We start from the raw sequence: 26,015 nt of genomic DNA, 5'->3' as shown, positions 1-26,015 counted from the left end.
GTCCTAAAGAAGCAGGAGCAGGGGGGAGTTGTCTGCACTCGGCAGCAGATATTAATGCCAGCTGCTTTTAGGTGGAAACACTTTGTTCTGCTCAAATAAACCATTTTCAGAGGAACCTTGGGTATCTTACACTGTGCCTCAACTTTTAAATAAAATTAGGGAAACTTCCTTCAGATTAAAACACTTTGTTGTTAAGTGTGGGCCAGGAAAATAAAAAAAAAATAAGAAAGATTGCACTCAAGTAATTTTAATTAGCACTGGATAGCGTTCCTATAGGCTGCACACATACCTGCTCACATAAGTCTTGCCAGAAAGTCTCGACAAAGGGTCTCTGTGGAGTAGAAGCCAAAACGTTTCATCTGGAGCTTAATTATAAGAAAAAAAGATTTTCCTCCTGAAGAAAGGTGAAATGTAATCATTCAAGAAACTAAAACCCTCAGAAAACGAGACAGTATTGACTTGTTCAGTAATAAAGATGAGCTGGCTGCTGTCATGGGACTCATTTTGATTTTGTGATCCTCATAAGTAATGTTAAAATAGCTGTCTTATCTTCACTTTATTGTTGCCTACCAAGAGACTCAGCTGTTAAATTCTTATAAATCGTCTTTGTTTCCTTCGTTTCACGAGAGACCGAATAGCCGCAGGTCATTTCTATGACTTTCGCAGAGAGCAGAGAAATTACTTGGAGAAATAGTTTCAGAGTCAGAGATTCTGGTGAACATTGGCTTCATGTTACTCGGCATATTCAAGGCTCTTTTTACAGCTGGGCGGCATAGGTTTCTCTACTCTGACCACTAAATCTAATGGAGCTGCCCATTCATGTTCCCCTTTTAAAATTGTGTCAACTGGGGATGTTGTAACATCAAACTGGGAGACAGGAAGCTGACATGTATTACTAATTGATATACAATGGAGCTTCAATTATAAACTGATTAAACTATCAGCTAATTTTGATAGTTGAATAATCGTTTTAGTCACTTTTGAGCAAGCATGACTACCATTTGTTGATTTAAAGCTGTTACTTGGACAAACATTTGAAGACGTCGCCTCAGACTGTAGAAAATTAAATGGGAAAACAGTTTTCTGACATTTGATGGATAAAACCATTCAGACTAGATTTTTGAGATGAGTGTTACTACTACTGCAGTTTTGTGAGTAACAGGTAGTTCAGTGCTACCAAATAATGCAGAAGGTTATTATGCCCAGGAATAAGAAGAGTTACTGAATCTGGTTGACGTATTAAAACATCCGTCTCTATGCCAGCAAAGACCTGCAATTTCTTTCCCCATAAAGCCAACAGGATACATTCCTTATGTTGGTTTTATTTTCTGCATGCATTCTGGGAGGTTGTGCACTATACTTCAACCCACTAAATGCCTTAAAGGGAGTGTGAGGGAGAGAAAGCGATAGACTGATGGGTTGGAGTTTGAGAATGTGAAGGAAAATAAAATGAAAATGAAAAAATAAAAAAAGACCCTGTGAGAATTGAATGACATGATGTTCTCTGCTGAGATTTGTTTGTTTTTTTGTTTGTTTTTTCCCATGCAGTAGTTTGACAATTTTTCTTACTGTGAAAGAAGACACATTTATCGATTACTGATGTAGTTTAAGTGAAATTTCATGCCAAAAGAAACTGTTTGTTTGTGTGTGAAATAACCAGAAGAACATATTCTTACTGGGCCAGTCATAAGTCTATTTGAAGAAAGAAAAGGTTTCTTCTTTCACTTTTCCACCGTGGGGAGTGGTGTAATATTTTGATGAACTGGTAATGAGCCAGTATATTGACTTAACACTATCCATACTTTTCCTGAACTCTGTGGTCAGCCTCCTCTATTTCTCATCTCCTTGTGGAGTCCAGCTATTGTAAACAGTTCACATTCTTCCACTCCTCTTTTTTTTGTTGTTTTTTTTTTGTTCACCTATGACTCCCTTTCCATGAATCCCCAGCCTCCTCTTTCCATCTCACCCTGTCCTATTGTTATTGTATTGTAAGACAAGCAAATATTGTTTTCCCAAAACACTTCTCAGAGAGGAGCTATTGTCAGTTTTATTTATTCGTATCTTGGCTGCCATCCACAGTTCATTTATGTCAAGAGAGGAGGACAGCTGCACGGTGATGAGATATGGTGCATTGTTTGGTTTAGTGTCTCATGTTGTTCAGCACCAATGATCATCTTGTGTCTTTTTTATTATGAGAGGTATAAGCTTTATCCAGAGCCTTTTATAGGGAGTGGAATAAAAGAAAAATATGGGCAATAGATTTTTTTCAGCTTCAAAGGGGGAAGATCATGCAGCAGCTACAGGGGTACATTAGGTCTGTATTTCAGTGTTTCTACAGTGTTGTGCTTGGAGCATGTCGGCAATGTGTGCAAAGTTGATTACAATATCATGGGAGGGTTTTATTTCTGTGGAAATTTCTGGCTTTATCTCGCATCACCTTTAAAGCCAAGCATGCTTCAGCTAAAACAAGTGATCCATGAAATGAGGTAGGAAATGATCTCATACAGTGAGCATATTCAGTTTCATTGTAGGCCAAACTAATTTCTTCCAAGAAATGGTGACTTAATCATCTCCGCATTTGCTCATTGAAGACCAGTTTGCCAAAATAAATACAGTTACAGAACAGCCATCATAACGCATTCCTGAGCGTGACTCATCAAACTGTGGGCTTAGGTGAACTTGAGCGCGATAAGTGTCACATTGATTTGTCTTCTCAGAAATGTGACGTGCAGACATGTCGGTCTGCCTTCCCTTCGCTGCTCTCTGTCTGTTCAGCCCTGCTGTCTTCCTGTCTTTAACGTTGCTCTATCAGTGGTTGAGCAGGCATTGACATGAGCGGTTGTTCATTTCTCATTGTCGCAGGAAGTGCTGTCCATTGTTTTCTGTGTGATTATAGCCTGAAACAGTGAGGGTGCCCGCAGGGCCGGTCCATTCTTCATTAACCCTATTGTATTTTTGGGGAGCATGCAAATATTGGTCAGGAGATGCTAATGATTTATGTTTAGCTATTTTTAGGAGTATTGTAAAGCTGGCTGCCTCCATGTTAAATGTGTAAAGATATTTTAATGAACGTCTGCTGCGTTGCTCCAGTTGGCAAACGGCATCACAGTAATCTGAATCCTGGGATTAGAGTTAAGAAGCGTACAGCATTGTGACACTTGTTGTTATCTTGGCTCCAATCTGTGGACAGCCCAAGACATGTAGAACATGTAGTGAGGTTTGGGTGTTTATTATTACTCAACAGAGTAACTTCAGGGATTTTACCACCGAGTTCCTTTCTTTTTAATTTTCTTCCATCATTCCTGTCACTTGTATCATCTTACTGCTAAATTTACTAGTTGAGATGTGGACCTGGAGCGGAGTCCATGCGGCATTAAAGACATAAGCAGTACAAGAGAACAAGTCCAGTTCACCTAAGCCACATGTTTCGATCGGAAAAGAAAGGTGAAGTTATAATCCAAACGGTCAACCATGAATCCAGTAGATTTTACAGTTTTCTGATTGATGATTTTAGTGTATTCTCTATCATTCAGGTGTCTTTTAGGGGCATAATAGTAATTCCAGTACGTTATTACCAAAGTCCCTCTATAAAACATTTACAATGTCATGTGGGATTTCATCCATTATTTGATATTTCACCTTGTAATGGCCCCACTTTAATCTGACTATATTTATTATAGATTTTATTAGTGTGATTTTAGTTTAGTAAAATGAACAATATAATAACATTATTTAATTTGGTTTTAGGAATAGTCTTGCATTATTAGTTGGAGTAAATTAGAGTAAACATGTTTTTTTCGCAATAATGATAATACACTCATCAATTGTTCAGTTTATTTAAAAATTATACATAGTTTTGAAAGGAGAATCAACAAAGAAGCATCTTGGTCTGGAGGCTTTTTCTTTGAACCATTGAAACTTCTGTAATGTATTTTTTATTTTTTTATTTTTTTTTATTTTTTTATGAAACAATGTTTTAATCGGAGTCTCTATCTTTCTTTCTTCAGAGCATTCAAAGCAGTTGGAGACGAGAAGGTAAGACCATATTTACAGTACCTTTAACTGAGCTCACCTCTGTATGAACACCTGGATGGTTTGGCATGGCCTGTTACTGGATACATTGTATTGGAAACTTCCTCAATTTGTTACTCACAACTGGACTCAGCAGCCTGTTGTGTCACTTTGTGTTTAAATTCATCTGAATCACCTGTGTTGTCGAGTTCTCAGAGTCCATGCGCCGTGCATTAGCCAAGCATCAGTGAGCGGCTAAATGAGTTGTTGGCTGGATGGAGTGCTGTGAATGTTACGTTTGTAATTTCCTGTAGTTTATTTTGTCATGCCTTGCACAATCCCCGATAGCACATAAATACTGATGCATTCAGTCTCACTGTCGACCCTCTTGAGAGCTACCACTGATTACAGTCCGAGTGCTACAATGGTGTCATGAACTGCTGTGTGCTTTAGTGAAGCAGTTGGCACATCATACAAACACAAAGTCAGTGTTCCATTTTTGTAGGTGCACTTTTGCAGACCCTGCATAATGCTCAGAGAGAAATCTCATTAGTGAGATATGTCAGTTATATATGACAGTTTCTCACTTTGAGCGTTTTCATTTTACCAGCAGAAGCAGATTACTCTGGCTGGTCCTTGGCTGACAGCCAACACAAATAAAATGGCTGTGTTCACACTTCCTAAGCACTTCTTCCGTGTGTAGAGAAAAGCCTGCAGGCTTTGACAGAGCTGCTACTCTGGTACGGTGTAATCATTTGCTCTGAGAAAATAATGTTGGACTGAGTGGAGAAGTATGGGATTGTGCAACAGCAGAAGGAAGTTTTTTTTTCTGCGTGTGGAAAATGTCTAACTGCATGTCTTGCACTGTGCTGCATTGTCTCCTTCTCCCACATCCTCACAGGACACTACGGCTTCTGTTCAGCCAAAGTACTCCTTTGCCCCGAGCACAACCATTAACAAGATGGCGAGGCCGTTTACAGCAGGTGGTGCTAGTGCCAGCTCAGGACCTGCTATTAAACCCGTGACCTACTCGCCTAAACTTAACACTGCACACTCACAGGGCCATGCCAGTACACAGCAGCCTCAGAATGGGTAGGTGGATAAATGAACACTACTACCTTTAGAACCGCAACGTGACTAATGTGGTTTTAATGGTATTTTTTTGATGTCTCAGCCTTCTAATTTAACACTAAAATGAGGAAATGACTCCTTCAGGATTTGGATAAATGTAGTTTAATCACTGCTGCAGGATTTTGCCAAAATACTGTTGCAGACTTCAAGAAACATTTACAGAGTAGATAAGCAACTCTGACAATATTTTGACACGCAAGATGTTAAACGTATGATGCCTTTTGTCTAAACTCGTGCTGTTGCCAAACATGCCAGCAGCCATAGTCGGCTGCCATCATACAGTAGACTCGGGGAGTATTTAGCTGAACTATGCAGGTCAAGCTCCAGCTGAAAGACCTCTACTGTGAAGGTCGATGAGTGATAGACGTGCCAATAATCAGTCACAGTGTGAGAGTCCTATAAACAGGCTGATGACTGTAGACATTCTGATTTATTTTAGTTCATAGAGTTTTTTTTCTTCCAGTTTCTTCCCTCCTCACTGGATGTGTGTGTTTGTGTCCTTGTATTAGTTATGTTGTGGGGATAACAATCTGTTTACTCAGTTAAATTTTTGTTGGGGGGGAGCATCTATTTTGTAGACATAAAACAAAAAGTCCTCATAATGACAATTTTGTACAAAGACTTTAAGCCAAGGTAAGTTAATGAATGTCCTCTGAAATGAGGGGTGCGTGTGTGAGAGATACTGAAAAGTAATTTTAAAAACAGAATTTGTAACATTGTGTCGCACAAAATGTTTTGGAGAACTGATTTGCGATTTCACAGATGAGTTATTGACTGACTGGGATTGTGTCTTGCATCTCCTGTGAGTATTGTGCTGGAGAAAAATGATAGAGTGGATTCTCAAGTCCGTGGAAACGTGTTCGAACTTACTCTGCACTGACCTTTTGAGCCAAGTAGTTATTCTAAACTTTCAAAAAATGTTGTTGTTAGTATTTGCTTTGTAGTTGCTGGGGTTTCTCTTTACAACAACAACAACAAAAAAAATCACTACATCAGTCAAAATATATGCTTTTAATAATACGTTTAACCCCCTCGCTATTAGCATTGACTTCTGCGGGGAGGTCACCAGAAATTGCATCGCACTTATTTTGAAATTTAGTCTCACTCAACATTTCCTGAACTACACAAGTTGAAGGACCACACAGATATTTTTTTTTTTTTTTTTTTTACATCAGGGGAGTAATGAGGGAAATCACGGTGCATCTTTTACCCGGTTTACCCTGATGAGGACAATTTAAAAAAAAAGTTGTATTTAATTTATGAAGGAAATAAGTTTTATAGGCCAGAAGGTAACAAGATGTCTTGCAAGCTTCGAGAGAAATATGTCGTCCTTTAAGTAAATATCTGATCTGTTGTTCTAGAAAGTGAAGTTTCAGTCTCTCTTTGAAAGCCTCATTGATCAGTTTGCCTTCAGATTTTTTTGGTTGTTTTTATTTTATCGCTCAGTTTTCAGACTTTACAAGGATTGCAGGAATCGTTGAAAATATTTTGGGTAATCCTGAAAGTGGCAGAATGGCATGAAATGGTCTTGGAGTTTAGGCTGGTCTGGATCCTGTAATTTGGGTCATGGTGGTGCTCTGACTGCAACCACTGCTGAGATGTGGTCTGTTACTGTATTTAGACTCACTCAAATATTCAGTTTTTACTGCTCTGGTGCTCTTTAAAAAAAAAAAAAATTTTTAAGCAACCTTACTTGCTTTCTCCAGAGAAGCTTCATATGCTTGCAGAGTTTCTCAGTAGATGTCTGCAAACACATTTCTCTGGTCATCTCTGAAAAGAGTAGAGACATATGACATACGTCTAATGTGTCTAGACCTGACGTAGGAATTTGTGTTATGTTGTTTGCACAGAGCTTAAACTGACATAATGCATAACTGTTATGGCTTTTATCATTATTTATGGGATATCGAAGCACAAGTATTATTTGACTGAGTGCAGTGGCACAGAAATTAGGCAACTTCTAGGGCCATTTACATAACTCTATAAAGCATTTGTGTAGCGGGACGAGAGAAGAACAGCGAAGGTTTTGTGCCAGGCTACTGAGTCATTTTGGGTCACGGGAACAATAGATGATTTGACAACAATGCTGTCCTCTCCCAGAGCCTGCTGACAATAACGGCATGTATAGTGTCACCTCTTGCATCCTTCCTGCATTTTGCAGTACTTTTGATCTTCTTTTGTGTGCAACCTTTGTCACCTATTGACATGTTCTGTATTGCGCTTTTCCCACAAAAGCTGAACTCTGACATCTTTCTCTCACTTTGTTTTCCTCTTTTCTTTTAACTCCACAGATGGAAACTCTTGACAAGTTAGTATTTTTTTTTTTCATTCGCAGTCCAGTATAAAATATTTGTTTGTTTGTTTGTTTGCCTTTTTAGATTGTCAGTCACACACATATACAGTACGTCCAAACCTTTTTAGTATAGTGACCTATTAAAACAAGCATAATAAGCAGTGTGTGCTTGCACCCCCTCACTGGTGGCATATCTTTAATAGTTATAACTAGTTGTGATTTAAAAAAAAAAAAAATTCTAAACAAATCTGTTTTGAATTAAAATAACTTAAAAACATCCTTTTATCTACAAGAAATTTCTTCATATTTTGCAATCTCTTGTCAGAGTCTGGTACAAAGATCGATCAATAAGTTCAGAGACTGGTCGCATTGTGACGTGCACAGAGCAGGAGGAAGGTATAACTCTGAGTCAGTTAGGTAATGAGTACATTTGTCGCTTGATCAAAATCAGCATCTCGGTTACACGTGCTTGTCGGTGATATTTTGTGCACCTGAAAGTTGAGCAGAGAGCGCATATCAACGTTTGTGACAAATTATTGGGGAACAAAAAGAAGTAGCAGTGAGCCAAATGCGGCAGGGGAGAGAGAAACGATTGTGTTTTTGTGGGTGAGAAACTTGCCAGTTTTCAATGTGCAGTGAGTCATTGTGGAGAACCCAACTGCCATCGCAAAGTTCAGGTCGTTTGCACTGAAAGTTTTCCCCCGAACGCCTCACAACATAGACACAACACTAGAACTCTGATGACGGTGTGACGCTGGGAAACAACGGTGCACAACCCCACAAATGCCAAAGAAAACCCGCCTGGTTGCACCCCTGACCTGATGCGCCTTTTTTGGTTTTGGACAGTTACATTCTGCCACTTTAGAAACGCGAAGATCACTCGAAACACCTCTCTGAGCTCAGTGCTTCGTTGCTGTAGGCTTCCTGAAGCATTTTAAGGGTCTCTGTTCATGATTTCCAGAATTTTCACACAATTTGATGTGCGACCTCTGGTCATGTCTACGGAGACATCACGGACAACAGGAGCAGTCTCGGAACTTATTGATCCACTCTCGTATAATTAAACTGAACCATCAGGTTTTTCATATTGGACAATTTTACATGTTTATTAGGACAAAACTAAGACATTATAATGCCATCATAAGCTCTTGTTAACATCTTATGCTATCTTTATTTATTCCCCTCTATCATTTCTCTTTTGTTTGTTAACTTCATGAGGCTTCATTTGGTCTATTCCACAGGAGTGAAGCCACTTACTATGATGATATCTACCATCAGGCCAAGTAAGGGGAAGCTGCATGCTGGCTGGGTTGTCAGCTTGGTAGTTTTTTACAGTGAGGCTGTTTATGAAAAGAGAGACGAGCTGATGATCTCTGTTCTGTAAACCCAATCGGTGAATCTACCAGAGATGGCAGTTCATTAGTGACTGTTCATCTTTTATCCTCGACTTGCTTGTTGATGAATGCATGCTGCACTCGGCCTACAGCTGTATGGAAAACATGTTTGAAATGAAAAGCTTCTTTTGGTGCTGCTTAAGTTGTTTATCGAAAAACACAAAGCTTTAATTTGTGCTAGATATTTTCCACAAACAAGGCCAGGTACTGAAGTCTATCTTCTTTGCTCCCATTTATTTTAATGACCGTTATAAATATGATCGACAATGTCCATTTACGAGAGTCTGCAGTGTGCCCGTGAGAAATCTTGGTAATGGGTATCCATTAGTACTTGTACTGCGTGACAGCATTAAGTATTGCATGATCTGTTCAGGATGTCCTCTATTTTCAAGGTCACCTGATTAGGCTGGTGTGAGTGGGTAGTCTGTCGATGGGATTGTGTTAATCACGCCTGCTGTGTGCTGCTGCTGGGTGTGTGTGTGCAGGCACGGCCTCAGGGTGGAGAACCTACCCTGTTTTATCCCCAACGACCGCAGCAAGAAGAGGCTGATCCAGGACACCGAGGACTGGCAGCCCCGCACTGGCACCACCCAGTCACGCTCCTTCCGCATCCTGGCTCAGCTCACAGGCACCGACTTCAGTAAGTCGGGGCCGAAGGCAGGCGTAAACCAGAGTCAGACAACGGAGTGATGGGTGGGGTGTGCCTCTGGTAGTCAAGATGAGGCGCAGGAGGAAGAGTCTCGTGACTAAACAGTTGATATCTATAATCTGAATCGGAACGAGTGACATAGAAAAGGTGGATAACGGGTTTGTCCATTTTTAATTTGGGGAGCAGTGTCTTAACAGCCGCTGTCTTCAATGACAGCGATGGAAATCAGCCAGAAATGAAACATAATGAGTATTATTACTTTTCATACTTTGTCTCGGTTTGTAATCAGCTGGCTCCCTGGTAAAGGTCAACAGTAGGTGTGTGTCCCCTTCTTGATCAGTGACGTGTGTCTCTCCTGGGTCTTTCAGTGCAGGACCCAGATGATGAAAACATGAAGAGGGCCAGGTAACAAACTTGAGTGACGCTGATTGGAACAGTCACGGGTATCTGTGTTTGTGCACCCGTGTGTGTGTGTGTGTGTGTGTCTGGCTTCAGTTAGGCTATTATTTGGAATATTTCGCCTTTTAAATCTTTTGTCTAGTTTTGTGTAGTAATCGTAATTTTGAAGCTTTACACACTGGCATGCGTTTGTCTTTTACATTTATAAATTGCATGATGTGTGCAATAATTTGCTCCATGGCAGAATTCAGTTTAGCAACAAAGGTAATGAGCAAAACATGTCAAAGTTTAGATGAGAGGATTGACACTGTTGTCATGTTTCTATGATAAATATATGGCTAGAGTCAGCAGCCAGTTAACTCTAACATAATACTAGAAGCAGGAAGATAACGCTAGCGAACCAAATTTGCCGATCCGCATCTACCTTAATCTGGCTATAATTTGGCTGGGTGCATTGTACTCTTGGGAAGCACATATAGTCCAGCCTGTTAAAAAACAAATCAAAACAAAACCTACAATGTGTTACTTTTGCACTTCAGGTTTTTCTGCAGATTAAACAAACAAGATATGATGTGTTTTTGTTACCTTGGTACAGAACCGGGCTCACCGTTTCCCTCCATTTCTAGTCTTTGTTTAATATGAAGATACAACCAGCTAGCTCAGTTTAGTACAGACAGATCTGACGATCAATCTTTTCATCAAACTCTCAGCAGGAAAGTAAATCAACATATCAAAAATTTCAATTCTAAAAACATTATTAAATATTTTCTTATTATTGAATATTTGCCTTTCAAACCTGCTGTATCTTTTTTTCCTGTCTATGCTGTTTAACCTGTTATATTTTTTTTTCTTCACCTTTTCAATTTGTGCACTTCACTCCACTGTCTGCTCTGCCCTTCTTCTTTTATTCATTCTCTCCCCTGCAATCCATTTCCTCCATGTCTTTCTCTGTTTCATATCTGTGTTGCCTGCGGTCAGGGAAAAGTTCCTCACTGAGATTCAGAGTCCCCGCTATGCCCGTCTGAGGGACTGGCACCACGACAGGTCTGCTCGCGCCCTCAATATCAAATCCTGAGGGACATCCCAGACGCCCTGGGATGCAGAGCCCAGCCAGAGCCTGCTAGCGATAGCCACACCGCAACGACTACGTGACAAAGACGACGACAGTAGCCGACTGTCTAATGGCAGTTAAGAAATTCACCTTTCAGATACAGATGGGCTGATGAAGAAGTTTGGGGAAACAAAGAAAAATAGAAGAAACATAGCCTAGATGACAAAGCCCAAAGTGGAAACTTGCATTCTGAGCCTAAGTGTAAGATCTCCCTCTGAATTTCTGACTTGATGATTGTTGACAACACTGTGTCTGTAGACCTATTTTCCATTTCACACTGCGTTACTTGGAGTAAACTGGTGGGAAGGGGGGGTCTCAGCAGTGGGAAGCGCCTCACCGTTCATTATTCTTCTTTGATTGTGACGTTCAGACCCTCCTTTGAGCTCTGTCTGTCTCTCTCTGTCTGTTTACATTTATCGAGCTATTCATCCTTTTAGAATTTTCATTTCTGATCCCCTCATCTAATAGGCTTTCTCTAACCATTAAGAAACAAAAGGGAGATAAATCTGTATTTTTTTTTTTTTCCTGCCGTCATCAATAATATATAAAATATAAAACATCTGAAAAACACAACTCTTGTTCCTCTGTCCTTTCTTCTGTGTTGCTTTTCTTCTTGTTTGTTGTAACAGTTATATTCCTTGATAACCGGCTCTTATTTCTTTCTTGCCTTTCTTTCACCGAGTCCCAGCAATTGCGTTACTTACCCCGTATACTGGACAAAATGATTACATGGAAGCGGGGCTTTCCTCAGTATTTATGCAGGTCTAAATTAATGGGGCGTTTTCTTCGAGATCAGGGTTCGAGGTTTACTTCTGTTGCAGAGAAAATTGCTGTGCAGTCTGGCATTAAGACAAAAAAATGGACAAACACACAACGTAATACACAAGTGCAAAGGTGAACAGTGAGGAAATGCAGCCTTTAATCCTTTGCACTTGCTTGAAATAAAAATGTGTTTCAAATGTAATAAAAAAAAAGAAAAAAAAGATCAGCATTACCATGTTTGTATTTCAGTCAAGTAGTTGCTGCAGTGCACAAGACTTAAAAAAAAAATATGACTGGCTTTGTAGGGAATGACTTCATCAAATGCTTCATCAGTGTTTGATAGGAATCATGTACCTGGTTTAAACATATACAAAGATATCTGTCAGGGAGAAAGACATCTGGAAACAATTCAAAAACCCTTTTTATGGACAAGATTAAAAAGGTACCTTTTGCTTTTAGGTGGCAATGAGAAAATGTGAGTTATAATGTGATATTGCATAATAGAAACGTGAACAGAAACTTGGCAGGTGAAACCTGAAGCCAATAATAAGAACTCGAGCAGAGGGGGTGAATAATAACTGATCTGTCTGTTACATAGTAAGTACAAATCATGAATTTCATGGCAGCAGTAGAAAAATGTATCATTTATTTTTTCTTATTAAAAAAAAAAAAATCACATTAAAATGATATTTATGATTATATTAAAAAATAAAACATTGCAATTATGATCAGGCTATAATTGTAGTAGTATTAATGAATATTAAACAACCCACAGATATTTAAAGTGGTTAAGTGGGCCAAACTAGTTGAAATCTAGTCTGTAGTAAGAAGTGTTTCCAGACAACAGCCTTGTCATATTAATGAGTCAACCATCAAATCCATGTGGAACAATGTAAGCAGATAACAAGGTGGGGATCAAGTGGATGTGAAATAATACATTTTCAAAAGTGAAAAACATGATTTGAAACGCTTCATGAGATTTATAGTTGTTTTGACATTACGTGCAGTCTAAACATAAGGAAGAGGGAATTAAAGAAAGTTTGTAGAAAATATTAGGAGACCTGAACAGCCTGTAGAAATGCAGCCTCTTCTAAGAGGCATGTGGCACCTTTGTTTGACATTGTTGTTGTCACATTCAGGCTCTTGCAGAGCTGCATCACCTTTTACCTTTTTCACTGGGTGGAGGGTGACATATGTCGGTGGCTTCTTGCTCCATGAGAAATCAAAACGTGCGCCTTCCTCTGCCGGGCTGCTGAGCCGTCAACAAACTCCTCTGCTTTCCTCATTGCTCAGGTCGATGCATCCCACAGGAGTGGAAGCTTAAAAAAAAAAAAAAAAAAAAAAAAAAAAAAGATGAATCTGAAATCGGGTGCAAAGAGCGAACAGGAAAAGTGAAAGGAAACGTTCCACCTCCAAAAGCAGAAAAATCCCGCCTGAACAATTTGTGATGCAGGAATTGTGCACCTGCGTCACATCAAGCCTCTCGCTGAGCTGAAGAGGGGAGGAGGATGTTGAAAGAGGTGAAAAAAATGTCAAGAAAACATGATGCAGGCCGCTCCAGGTGGGAATAAGCCGCTGTAAAGAATGTACTCCAATTTGCACCGGCAACCTTCGCCGTAGCGAGGTGCAGCCAAAGAAAGTTGTTGGCCTGTTGCCATGTAAAGCGGCACGGCGAGGGATTGCAGCCGCTGCGTTGGACGAGGATGTTGTTTTGCGGGTTGTTAGGTGGGGTCCCGGAGGTCAGGCTTGTCGGTGTGTGGAGTGGAGGGCAGCTGACCCGGGGTCTGCGTGTTAAACAGGCTGAAACCGGCTCCGTCCTTTTGTTTGATCCGACCGCCAGAGATCCTTCTCATCGCGCCCTCTCACCTCCTTTCACTCTGGTTTGCTGTCGTTTCTTCGCAGAAATCTCCTAGTAGGGGAGGATCTTGCCTTCCTTCATTTAAAAAGATTTTACTTGCTCACTGTCACCAGCCCTGCAAGCCATCTTCCTGCTATTCCAAAGGGATTTAATGTCCTTCATTACTCACAGCATGCTGTTTGGAAAATAGCAGAGTTTTTCTTCTTCTTCTTGCTACATGGCTCCCAGCTGTAGGCCTGTAACTTCTCCTGTCTCTGTAACGTCTATCTTTTTGTTTGGATACATAAAAAGTACTCTATAATTGATATGCACTCTTAACCTGAAACAGACAGGACTACAGAATGAGGCTAATTCATTTCTACATTTCTCTCTTTGCAAGTGAGACACGATTTCATCATCTTTCATTAGTGTATTGTAAATGACATAGTTGATGATGTAAACAAGATAGACGCCCAAGGGGGTGTTATATATATTTTTTTTTCTGGAGATAAGACGTCTCCAGAGCTCACCGTCTTGGCTCAGAAGTTGTTTTTCCGTCTCAGTCATGGTTTGAAGATTTTCTGAATATAGTGACGCTTGCTGCGGGTAACGGAACTTTGAAATGTGGAAAACTCTTTATTTCAACACTTCTGCACATGCACGCTTGAAGCGAAATGCTCCTCCATTCAAATCCGACAGCGTAGCGCGTCTCACGAGTTTCTCGTTCTTTAACTTTGCCGGTGACTGGCGTCAGTCAATCCGACGAGATGTTTGGGTTATTTGTTGCTCTCATTAGAGTTGAAGCTCTTGAACCATTGTGAGTCAGAGCTAATATGTAGATTGGATGCGCGTCTGTTGTTATTCTTGGTTATTTGGATTACTTCAATGATTTAGCGTCACAAAGGCCTGTATAAACATAAACATACAAAATGGTCTGCAGACACCATGAGCTGTTGGAAACGGTTCTCTGCGGACAAAACTCCGTGACAAGGTATTTTCCACACCAGCTTGTCCTGCCTCAACAGACGAGGACATCATGCTCTCTTGTCGATGCTGATGAATATTAATAGTAATGGTGATGTCTCGAATAATTCACACAGAAGGTGATCTGTGGCACACCGTAATCGAGACAGTCATGGCTATTGATATCCAAACATGACATTTATTGAGAAGTAACCATGGTTACTGAGGCGTGCGTGTGTGTTGTTCATACCTCTTCTAATTAGTCATTTCTTCCCCACAGCCTTGAGCCAACTCCCTCACCTGCCAAGGCCCAAGCAGCAGATAAACCAGATGGTGAGTTTCTGCTCCTGCTGATGCGTAAAAAGAACCCCAGCAGCCTCCAGTCGAGGTTGTGCTAATAGATTCTTATTTTTAAGTGTCAATACATGAGCATCAACCTGACACACAAAACTGCCATCGAGAGGGAGTATATCCCATTACATAAAGCTGTCCCTCCTCCGTTGTGAAATCATTCAAAGTCACGGCCAAGTCTTTCAAAGTACAAAACAAATTATCTTGTTTTTTTTTGTTTGTTTTTTCTGGCTCAGGCTCAAAGACTGCAGCTGCAGCAGCAAGCGGTTCTGGTCCGTCCTGCCGACCACCGTGGGTCACTGACCCTAATTTCGCTGACCGCTTTCGTCCAGACAAGACCAGTACCGTGGTGACACAGCACCAGCAGCCGGTCCAGCCGACGCCGATGCAGAACCGCAGCTCCATCCTGCAGGCAGCGCAGCAGGCACCCGAGGACAGCGGGAGGACCCCGGTGTGTGGCGCCTGCAACAAAGTCATCAGGTGAGGCTGCACCACCGCGTCCACACCGACAGTTTGAGCGATTCCTTTTACTGCAATAAAATAGTGTCAATGTTTGCTCCTTTCCAAGTCCCGTTAGAAATGACGCGTTGTTTAAGAGCGTTAATATGCACAGCGGCAGATTGTATGTCTGCAGCAAATGAAGTCAGTCAGCAGAATTCACACAGTTCGGAGACGTCTTGTTATCGGTGGGGGCAAACATTATCCTGACATTTCACTGATAACAGAGAAACCTTAGTTTGTATTCTGGTCACTACTGCCAGCAAAGAGGATCTGTTTTTCAACAAGTGAAGGTACACAGGTCTTCACATTTTTCTCCGATGTGCCTCAGCTTGAGCTGTCTGTGTGTTTCCTGTTAAAGGTGAAAATCATGTTGCAGATTTCAACACGGCGTTTGATGCGTTTGTTAATGTGTTTGTTTAGGGGTCGCTACCTGGTGGCGCTGGGACGTTCCTGGCACCCGGAGGAGTTTACATGTTCGCAGTGTAAGGTGGTCCTGGAGGAGGGGGGCTTCTTTGAAGAGAGGGGCTCCGTCTACTGTACCAAGTGCCACGACAACCGCTACGCTCCCAACTGTGCCAAGTGCAAAAAGAAGATCACCGGGGTGAGAGCTGCGTCATCATGTCCAACACCATTAAAACACAAAAGCGGAAGCATGGCAGAGACGTGCTGTTATTCAGTGATTTCTCTGTGACGTAGTCTCTTGAGGTAAAGTAGAGAAGAACATTTTATAAATATAGAACCTTTTCCCTCCTTATCAGGAAATTATGCATGCCCTGAAGATGACCTACCATGTTCAGTGTTTCAACTGTGCAGCCTGCAAGAATCCCATCAGGAACCAAGCCTTTTACATGGAGGAGGGCGAGCCCTACTGTGAGAGAGGTCAGAAACTCAAGTTAACACATACTGCACTCCACAACATAAACCTGAACAACTGTAACTGAAATGACACAATTATTTGTATAACAACTGGAATGAATACAAAAATAGCTCTTTTACTGTGGTACCGTGGTGAATTACAACACTATTTACACTCCAATTGACCACCTCCCTGCTTGATGACGGTGAACGCTGTGACTACCGCTGTCGCGCGACGTGTGGGGTGAATTGTGCCTCAAAATAAGCTTTACGATGTCTGAAATTTAAAGCTCACTCCGTCTGAAATATCTTTTGCAAACCCTCTGCGAATCGTCAAATGCTCCGGTAACACATGGAAAACATTAAACGCGAGTATTCATAGTTTAAAGACCTCAGGGGGTTATAACGGTAATTGTTAAAATAAATAAAAACTTTTTGTCAGTCCCCGCTGAATGTTTAGTTTGAAAGTATTTTCACTCAAGGAGTGTCTTTCTCTCATTCACACTAAATAACCCAAGATTTCCCGTCACACATTCTGAGGCCTAACAAAAGAGATGAAGGGAAAAAGCCTTGGCTGGAAATAAAAGGAAACCTCACATTTATGTGGTTTACAGAAGAACAAGTGGACAAACAAAAGTTAGTAGAAATGGCAACAGTAGCCACCAGCACGATGAAGACCCCAGTTTTAATCGTTTAATTCGGAGTCAAAGCTGGACGGTATTTTAAACTATTGAGCAGAAATGATGAAACACTAGCAAAAGAAAAGCCAGGCTCAAAATCCAAGTGTGCACATTGATTATTTCCAGTGCCAACTCAAGCCATGAAAGTTCACGCATGGCTCGAGCCGCACATATTATAAGCCTGGCTTTAAATACATGGGTAAACAGAGAGGAACTGACATCTCGCCACACAGCATTAAGTTAGTGATCGAGCCTTTTTGATAAAAGCCATTTGATCTTTTTTTTTTTTTTTTTTTCCTTTCAATGGATGCCATGGCTAAGCACAGCGCAGTTCAGGCTTCATAACAGAAGCGGGCTACAAAACCAGACAAACGCAGCCACTGCCAGAGGTTTTGCAAAATGCATTTTGTGATGAAGTTGTTTCCTTTGAAAAAAATAAAAAATAAACCCTGCTCACCGCAATGCATCCCCCTTCAGTTTGACTTGAATCATTCTCCGATTTTTAATCAAGCTATTTGTGACACATTTGTGTAAAGGGTTATTGTAGTATTGCTGTGGGGTTTGGCATGGGCCCGTGTCGTGAATCTCTCGGCGTCTACCACAGTCAATCATAAAGTGTGATGTTTTCATCTACTGTAATCTATTTAGCTCCAGTTTACGTGGTACATTTCTCTATTGGATTTTATGAATTGTTTGTGCTCTTCTATTATGCTGTAAATGATTTAGCGGGGCAGCGCGCCTCTTGCTCACCACCGAGGCTCTGACGTGGATTGCTGCTTTTATCAGAGGCGAAGCCAGAACCTGAGCACTCATATTCTGAATAATGCCTTTAGCTCTGATAAACATTCTGCTGCCTCAGCATCTTGCAGGGATTGTACAGCTCTCACCCACTCACTCTTGAGAAGCAGCATTATAACCTGACACTTTCCCCAGAGTCCTTGTGATGAAAGAGACTGGCAAATCCAGTCAAGTATCTGGAGCAATTTCCCCTCATCCTAATCCCTCCCTTACACTCAGGAAAGGCACTAATATACAGTGGGTGGACAAAATAACTCAAACAGTACAGTTATCAAATGCCCAACGAGAAGAAGAGCCAACACTCGGCATCAAAACAGTTTAATCCATCTTTATTGCAGTCATTCAGTCCCGTAAGTGCTTGTTTGTAGGAAGATATTACTCATCTTCAACTGCAAAAGCATCTTTAAAAGATGAAAGACGAAACCGGTTTCACGCTCTGTGCTGCAGAACATCCTATAAAGGTTCACTGATGTTTACAAAGGGCGATTGTGGAGGCCATGCGGACTGCTTGGCCCAATCTTTGGGGGTGATAAAAGCTCTTTTCGAATTGAAATATTATTTTATTCAGATGGTTAACTCGTATTTCCTCTGCTCACCACCTCTCCTCCTGCCACTTTTATTTCCTCTCCAGACTATGAGAAGATGTTTGGCACCAAATGCCACGGCTGCGACTTCAAAATTGATGCCGGAGATCGCTTCCTGGAGGCCTTAGGCTACAGCTGGCACGACACGTGCTTCGTCTGCGCTGTAAGTCATTTTGATTGATACGGCTCCTTGTGGGCTCTCTTTGGCCCCATATCTTGTGGCTGTCCCAGCACAATGGCACCTGAAAAATCCGCTTCCGAACCTCAAGCTCTCCCCTCTGTCTCTTTTTATTTTTTTTTTTAAACCCGTCACCTGCAGTCTATCACTCCCTCCATCTCTCTCTCCTTTCTGTGATGAAAACGGAAAGTAAATGCAGTCAAGTAAACATGATGTGCCTGCTCTGTCCAGTAGAAAATTGTGTAAATTCACATTGGAAATGTTGAAGTCTGATATCTAGTCTGCCCCGATTTCCCAATCTGTCTCTGTGTGTGTGTGTCTCCTTTCATCTTTAAAGCTCTGCCAGATCAACCTGGAGGGTAAGACGTTCTACTCGAAGAAGGATAAGCCCCTGTGCAAAGGCCATGCCTTCGCTCCAGTGTGAAAGAGCGAGCTACAACTTCGGAGGAAGGAGTGCCTCTCTCTCTCTCTCCCTCCCTCCTCTTTACCCCTTTCTGCCCTCTTGACACATCTGTATACACTCAACACTCCTTCTCCCCGCCTGTCCAACCACACACCTAGTTAAACTCAGTGTTTTCTATCCTGCAGACTTTTTCTACACTTCAGGCTTAACGCCAGCTTCACATCCCGTCGTCACTTTACTGTGCTGCTAGGACAGTTCAGATGTCACTGCCTGTAATACCAAGTGCTGTGTTGCATAACTGGAAGTAGTCAAGGAATTATTTCATGTCATCACTAACTTTTTGACTTTTAAGTGTTTTAGATTTGCCATAAAAAAAGTCACTTTCTCTTCATCTGGATTTGATTGTAGCCGTTAGTGAAGAAGTCTCACTGTTCTCGTCCTTGTTAACTCAGATGTAACGTCAAGTCGGTGTCTCCTACATTGGAGGTGTCATTGAGTTTCTACCATTTCTCCTGCACTTAGTGAAGTGGTGGCCCCATTCAGGACCCTGGCCCACTCATGGGCTCTTATCTTTTATGTAACGGGGGCCAGTCAAGCAGCAAAAGGAGGTGTCTCATTCCTGCTTGACTGGACCCCCTCCACAGAAGCACCAGAGGCTTTACTCATCATTTTGGCTGGTAAATCAGAGCACTTACCACTGGTGTAACTCTTGAGTTTTGTATAAGTCCGTAATTGATCCAATTTTAATAGTCACACATATGGGTGATGGAGAACATGTTTTTTTTTTAATTAATCTTTCCACATTCCTGCTGTAAGCTTTGATTATTGGACATTTCTGTGTAAAAAAAAAAAAAATATCATAAGATACTTGTGGCCCTCATGATATTATGATTATTCCTTAGAGTACTTTCAAGCCATTGTTCAATATGTATTTATATTGCTTCAAAACTGGCCTTAAAATGTTGTTTTTATAACTGCTGAAAGTTTCAAATAAAATAATTTAGTAATGCCTCCTCCTGCGGCACAACGCATGGCTGATTTGTTGTTTAGCGGGGAACCCGTCTGTAAGAGTTTCTGCTGTCGGGGGCAGAAATATGTCACTACAAACTGAATTTGAATCAATATTGTAGAATTTGAATTGTGCAGTTTGAATAGTTGCATAAAAAGACATTATTTTATGAACTTAAGCAAGCAAATGTTTTGTAAAAATTACTTGGGAGAAATTTTATGATACTACAAATTTGAATAATTAAGATTCAATATACTTAACTGACCATTTGAACGACGAGTTGAGTCGGTCCTTCAGCCGTTGCCGGGTTTCTCCCAATGCTTGTGCAACTTTCTGAGATGCAAAACACAATTAGGTATGAAAATTGGTTGATGTTGAACATTTAAGGTTATTGCAATGAGATAACTGTATAACACTGTGGTAAACAAAATACGATCATAATTTACAATTATTCATTTGATTAAGTTGTTGCAGGTATTTCAAAACGTGAACCCCAAATTAAGATGAAGGGCTCAGCATGTACCACCACCACCACCACCACCAATAGGATACCATCAGGGTGGTGCAGTGGTTAGCATTGTCGCCTCACAGCAAAAAGGTTCAGGGTTCGAATCCGGTCCTGGGCCTTTCTGTGCGGAGTTTGCATGTTCTCCCTGTGCTTGCGTGGGTTCTCTCCGGGTTCTCCGGCTTCCTCCCATCATCCAAAAACATGCACGTCAGGTTACCTGACGCCGCGCTAGTGGCAGCCTGTTGCAGCAGCTCCCCCCTGAGAGCCCCCCCTGCTGTAGTGAAGAAATTTCCCCTCGGGGATTAATAGAGTACTATAAAATAAAAATAAAAATAAAAATCAGCCACTTGTCGAACTCTGTAGCGCTGCGCATCGATGGGAGTGAAGGAAGCGGTCAAACACACCCAGACATTAGGGCACGAGGGAGAAGTTTCAGTTTTCAGGCCTACACGAGGTGCTGATGGACCGACAAGGAGTTCAATGGATCTCCACTCCATTGCTATTTCTCAGTCTCAGATGTGGGAGACACAAACTGAAATTGAATTTCAAAAACTGAACTGAATTTTAAGAACTGAATGTGGACGTTTACAGAGAATAACATTACATTTGGTTTCAAATTTATTAAAATATGTTTCAAACTAATAAATGCAGTTCAGAAAAGTACAATGTGTCACTCCTGCTTAAATCACAAATGGTCATTGTTCCATTTGTTTGTGTTCAGGTTAAACAAACAGAATAGGTGATTTTTAACCTTTGGAGGGAGCCGAGCTAGCTGTGTCTACCCGTTTCCAGTCAGCGGGGCAACTGCTTTCTGACTTTAGTTCAGTTGTACCCAACCTGCAGTGAGACAGGGGGACTCGAGGGGACACGAGGTAAATCTTCCACATTTGGAACCCCGTTATTTTATACAAATAAGATAATCTGACAGGCTAAGCAGCACTTTTTTTGAGCATCGAGATACACACTTGACCTTGTGAACACTTCTGACCTAAACTACTCTAAACTTCTCTTACTAGCTTTTTCAGGTACTTTCTGCGTTATCGAGTGGCCTTCTATGGCGACAACATTTATGACCACTTGTGACCAAAGTTACATATTTAGGTCACGTAAACAACTAAACAAGTTCAGTCTGCTGAAGAATGATTGTTGGAAATGGTCAAAAGCTCCAGAAAAAGCTAGTAAAAAAAAAAAAACATTTTGTTTTTTTAATATTTCATTACATGTTTTCCGGCTGAACTGAATGCAATAATGGGTTTGCAAGCAGACATAGATGTAAAGGGTCACAAACCAAAAAGGTCGGAAACCATGGTCACAGTTAACATAAATGAGCGGCATTCATCTTTTCAACTCTTATCTGATAAACACATCTGCTTTATACAAGTAAAGAATCCAGTCCTTGATTTAACAATATATAATTTATTTACAACAATTTCGGATTGAATTACTATACATACCTTTCTGAAATGTCATAGATAGATATATATACATAAGGCCAAGTAAATACTTGAAAGCACTTAGAAACGAATTTCCAAAATTCTACCCACAAATCCATATCATTGTCCAAAAAGTACAGAAAATCTCCCTTAGCAGAAGTTTTTCCTTTGCCACAAAAGGTTTGACAACAATTTACATTAACAATAAGGAACACAAAAGGTTAAAAAACAAACAAACAAACAAAAAAGGATTATACAATTGCATAAGCGCTGTGGCATGTAGTAAATACAGCATTTTTGACTTGCAGAAAGGCAAGGAACATTGAATCAAGGAACTAAATAGAAAAACCATTCACAAGTACAGAAGTCTACTGTTCTTAGTTCAAAAAGAAAAACAGTTCAGTCAGAGTGACGGGGAGCTACGCACACACCCAATCACACTCACTCACGCACACTCGAACACACACACACACACACACACACACACACACACACACACACACGTCCTTGACACTGAATAGTAATGAGTGACACAAAAAGTACAGTGCTGAGATGCAACATTTTTGCCTCCGTAACACAGGGCTGAACTTACAGTGTAAAACCCTTGAACGAAGCATGTATGTTACTGACACAAGTCTTACACAGAACTATCAGGCCCAGACGTTATCATGAAGGAAACTATAGTAATCAAGCACACAGTAGTAATTGCAGATTTGTCGGACGAGTTAGATGTGAAGATAGATGCTGAACATCCTGGCGGCTGGTGAATTACATTACTGAAATGTGCTTAGGCAACACATCCAAGACAATGACACGGGGTGATAAGATTTCACACACAGTCTGACTGTACAACTGCCATGGCTCATCTAAACATGCTGTGTCAACACTGGTTCGTCAGTGTCCAAGAACCGGTGTCCTCCCCCGCACAGTCCCAGTGTGGTGAAGCATTAGCGACTGTTTCCACCTCGGATTTAAATGCTTACAGTTATAGAAATAATCAGGTGCAGAGTAAGGACCAACAAAATATGTAGAGAAACTTCCCGTAAAACAGTCTCTAAACCTTAACACTGCAAATAGTCTTCACTGCTAGATCGCCAAAGAACAGTATATAGGCAAACACGTCACGGTTTAGACTTGACAAATGCTGCGCCAGTTAAGTGTCTTTTTTTGGCTTCATATTAAAATATAATTTACATTTGTTTACAAAGTGATAAAATAAACGGACACATATTACTGTTCCAACAAACAGCATCAAACTTGCCTCAAAGACAAAAGCAAGGAAATGCGATAAAGTGATAACTTGGACTCTGAAGTCTGCAGTTTAGTAGAGACAGCAACTCTGACTTATTCTATACTAGCTGCAAGTAAAAACAGTGCTGAAACAATATTTCAATGGGTACAATATGAGGATGTAGTGGCCTCAAATTATATTCATAAAACTTTGGTTACCAATTCTGCTGATATACAGTATGTAAAGTGACAGCACAGGGCTGGTATAGAAAAAGTATTTACATATTACATGTGACAATGATCCGTTTCAACATGAACAGATTCATCTAAGGTGGAATCACCATTTTATCTGGAGGGGAATCGATCCACGGGTTTGTTAAAATGAATAACATGGTAACTTGACATCTCTATGTAAAATAGTAACGGTAGTTGTGTTCATCAAGGGGAGGCGTGTTTAATGGGATGAGAGACGAGCTCAAGGAGTTAACGGGTGCCGAGATGCCACTTAAAATCCAAGTGAAAGCAAACAAAAGACAGACTTTTCTCCACTACAAGGACACAGAAATGTACATTCCAAATATCTGACAATCATAAAGGTTGAAACCACTAGAGCTTGTAGGATGGGCTTTCCTAGCTGTTCGAACGAGAGGGGAATTATGAATACGGCTTTCTTCACAACAGACAACTTCACATGCAACCCTGAGGCAGACACGGAGAGAACTATGGCTAGTTTGGGATTGTTCACACCTTCACGAAATAAACCGCTGAACCAGTGGACTTCAAAGAAACTCTGAATTTATGTTGCCCCATTCGACAGACCCCCTCCCTGCCTCCCTCCTCCCCCTCCCCCCAATAAAAAAAAAAATAATTGTAAACCAGCCAAATATAATGAGCAAGTGCCTGGTTGCAGTTTATGGATTGTTGCATGAATCTACTGGATAGTTTTTGCCATCCTGGCTGGAAATAAAAAAGAAAGCCTTTCAAAGCATCTTTTGTGAGCAGAGGGGTGACAGTATGAATCAGCCACTCTGAGAGACGGGCTCTCCTCTGATGTGGAAATACTGTTTGCTGCACAGCAAATATAGAATTCCCACCAACGTCGCTTTATGAATAATATAAACAAAGCTGCACAATTACCCGTTCAACATGAGCAATCTTGTGAAGATTTTGAAGAATTTGTTGTCAGATTTTGTGAGAAAGTGCTCTACATTATTCATATGGAATAATAATCCTTTTGGCCATGTTTTGGCACTAGAGAATTAATGTAATCAAGGGAAAAATGACATTTTAGAAATGAGTTTTGACGACATTCAGTGTTCACATATATGCAGGTCAGATGCCTTTCGGCCCTATGGCTCCTTCATTAGCTGTGGATGTGTAGACAGAAAAAAACGCCACAGTGAACGATCAGAGTAACAGACGACGAGAAATAAACCTGATGGATCAAAATCACTCGCTTTAAAAAGAAATGGCTTCTGAAATATGACTTTAGTGAAGATATTCCTGTCTTCCCTTTAAAAAAAAAAAAAAAAAAAAAGTTCAGAGAAGCACCAAACCACACATATATCGATTTAGAAGTAGGAAAAGCTGCGAAGCGTCTCACTGAATCAAGATGTCAAGACGTTACATTCACAGTAGTGATTCCGGCCGGACCAAAACAAAAAGAAGGACAAAACACACAAACCAGATGAGGCGGGTTTTTGGGGTTCTGACATATAATCTGTTTTAAACCAGCAGGTCCAGGATGTGTTATAAGCCGCCTGTGTGTTAAACAGATGACGACAGGTATGACTTACGGTGTCACTGCGTTTGACCTTGTTGAAAACGTGTTGCGATAACGTCGTGTAAGGAATCTGCCAATTGCATATTTGGCCTGTTCTCTTCACCCTGAACTGACCGGCACCTTTTGTCACGTTCCTTTTATTTAATATTTCATGTGTGACGTGTCATTTTTGAATCCAACTTCGAAAAGAATTCACTGAATTTGCAATATTGGCCGTTAGTAATAGCATAACATTTGCATATTGCTCCTTACTAGCCATAAGAGGCCTATTTAAAAAAAAAAAAAAAAAAAGGCGTGAAGTTAATTTAATGTGATCTTTACAGTAGAAGCAGAGTGGGGACTGTTTTAACTTCAACCTGGGATGGAAAATAAAGGGTATTTTCTTGACTGAGTTTGTGAATGCACTTCCCCACTCACCTAAGATCTACTTTTTCCTTCATTTGGTCTGTCATTTAAAGATTTTTACTATCTTTGGGGAAAGGGACTCAATCCTACACGAACCCTTAACTATCTTCTAAAGTAATGAAGAGGGACATTGGGACAGCTCTGCTCTTCGATTCCTGCTGCAGTTATTGTTGTTGTTTTGTGTGTGTGTTGGGTTCTGTACTTTTCCTCTGCACCAGTCTCTCCCCCCCGTTTCTGGGTTAGCACTCGCCATCAGAGACCAGGAATATCATGGCTTCCTGTTTGCCAATGTCAGCCATGACCGTGGCCAGCTGGTTGATGTTGCCGCTGTGGAAATGTTGTGCCTCCCACAGGTCCAGGATCAAAGAGGTCGGGCTTGCTTTGGATGCAAAGAAACTCATGTGTCTGCAGAACAGAGGAGAGAGAGAACACAAAAACTAGAGTGAGGGAACAAAGAGAGATTTCTTTTTTTTATTATTATTAAATTGAGCGATTTGCAAGTATCAGAAAGGACCAGTTTCTCATTTTGTCTGAGGAAAACCTTCTCCGCAGGTGTTTTATTGAACTACTGCTTCTTGTAACTCTGTCAATGTCAGGTTTTATTGTGTGTTATATTGCTACATCCTGATATGCCATGTAGGAGCACTAAGTAAAAAAATGATGAAGGGTGTACGAACACAGTTTAGCTCTTGAATCTGCCATCAAATTCAGAATCTCTGGCAATTTTCATTTGAAGCTTAACAGCGT

At 40.9% G+C, this 26,015-nt stretch overlaps 2 protein-coding genes across 8 annotated transcripts in view; one reads left to right on the top strand and one right to left on the bottom strand.

Annotated features, from left to right (window-relative positions):
• pdlim7 (PDZ and LIM domain 7) overlaps nucleotides 1-19,913 on the top strand; it is a 30,740-nt gene extending 10,827 nt beyond the window's left edge. For 3 of the 4 annotated variants that reach the window (XM_069171553.1, XM_069171554.1, XM_069171555.1), the window contains exons 4-9: nucleotides 4,008-4,035; nucleotides 7,434-7,450; nucleotides 8,677-8,718; nucleotides 9,315-9,469; nucleotides 9,847-9,883; nucleotides 10,856-11,561. In XM_069171553.1, coding sequence (XP_069027654.1) covers nucleotides 4,008-4,035; nucleotides 7,434-7,450; nucleotides 8,677-8,718; nucleotides 9,315-9,469; nucleotides 9,847-9,883; nucleotides 10,856-10,952 — 376 coding nt within the window. In that variant the 3' untranslated portion in view covers nucleotides 10,953-11,561. Of the gene's footprint in view, nucleotides 1-4,007; nucleotides 4,036-4,912; nucleotides 5,104-7,433; nucleotides 7,451-8,676; nucleotides 8,719-9,314; nucleotides 9,470-9,846; nucleotides 9,884-10,855; nucleotides 11,562-14,830; nucleotides 14,884-15,137; nucleotides 15,382-15,822; nucleotides 16,004-16,160; nucleotides 16,282-18,366; nucleotides 18,483-18,834 lie in introns of those variants that run through there. The other variant, XM_069171556.1, reaches the window with a different exon arrangement.
• A 5,234-nt stretch (nucleotides 19,914-25,147) lies between these two features.
• The window catches only part of unc5a (unc-5 netrin receptor A), a 130,807-nt gene continuing 129,939 nt past the window's right edge, over nucleotides 25,148-26,015 (bottom strand). For all 4 annotated transcript variants that reach the window (XM_069171072.1, XM_069171073.1, XM_069171074.1 and 1 more), the window contains one exon: nucleotides 25,148-25,673. In XM_069171072.1, coding sequence (XP_069027173.1) covers nucleotides 25,508-25,673 — 166 coding nt within the window. In that variant the 3' untranslated portion in view covers nucleotides 25,148-25,507. The remainder of the gene's footprint in view (nucleotides 25,674-26,015) is intronic.

Source organism: Embiotoca jacksoni, unplaced genomic scaffold, assembly GCF_022577435.1.
Source record: "Embiotoca jacksoni isolate LCO1_2020_lvr unplaced genomic scaffold, fEmbJac1.0.p SCAF_5, whole genome shotgun sequence".
Lineage (NCBI taxonomy): Eukaryota > Metazoa > Chordata > Actinopteri > Embiotocidae > Embiotoca > Embiotoca jacksoni.
The sequence above is the reverse complement of the archived record's forward strand: the minus strand, read 5'-3'. Positions and strand labels throughout refer to the sequence as shown.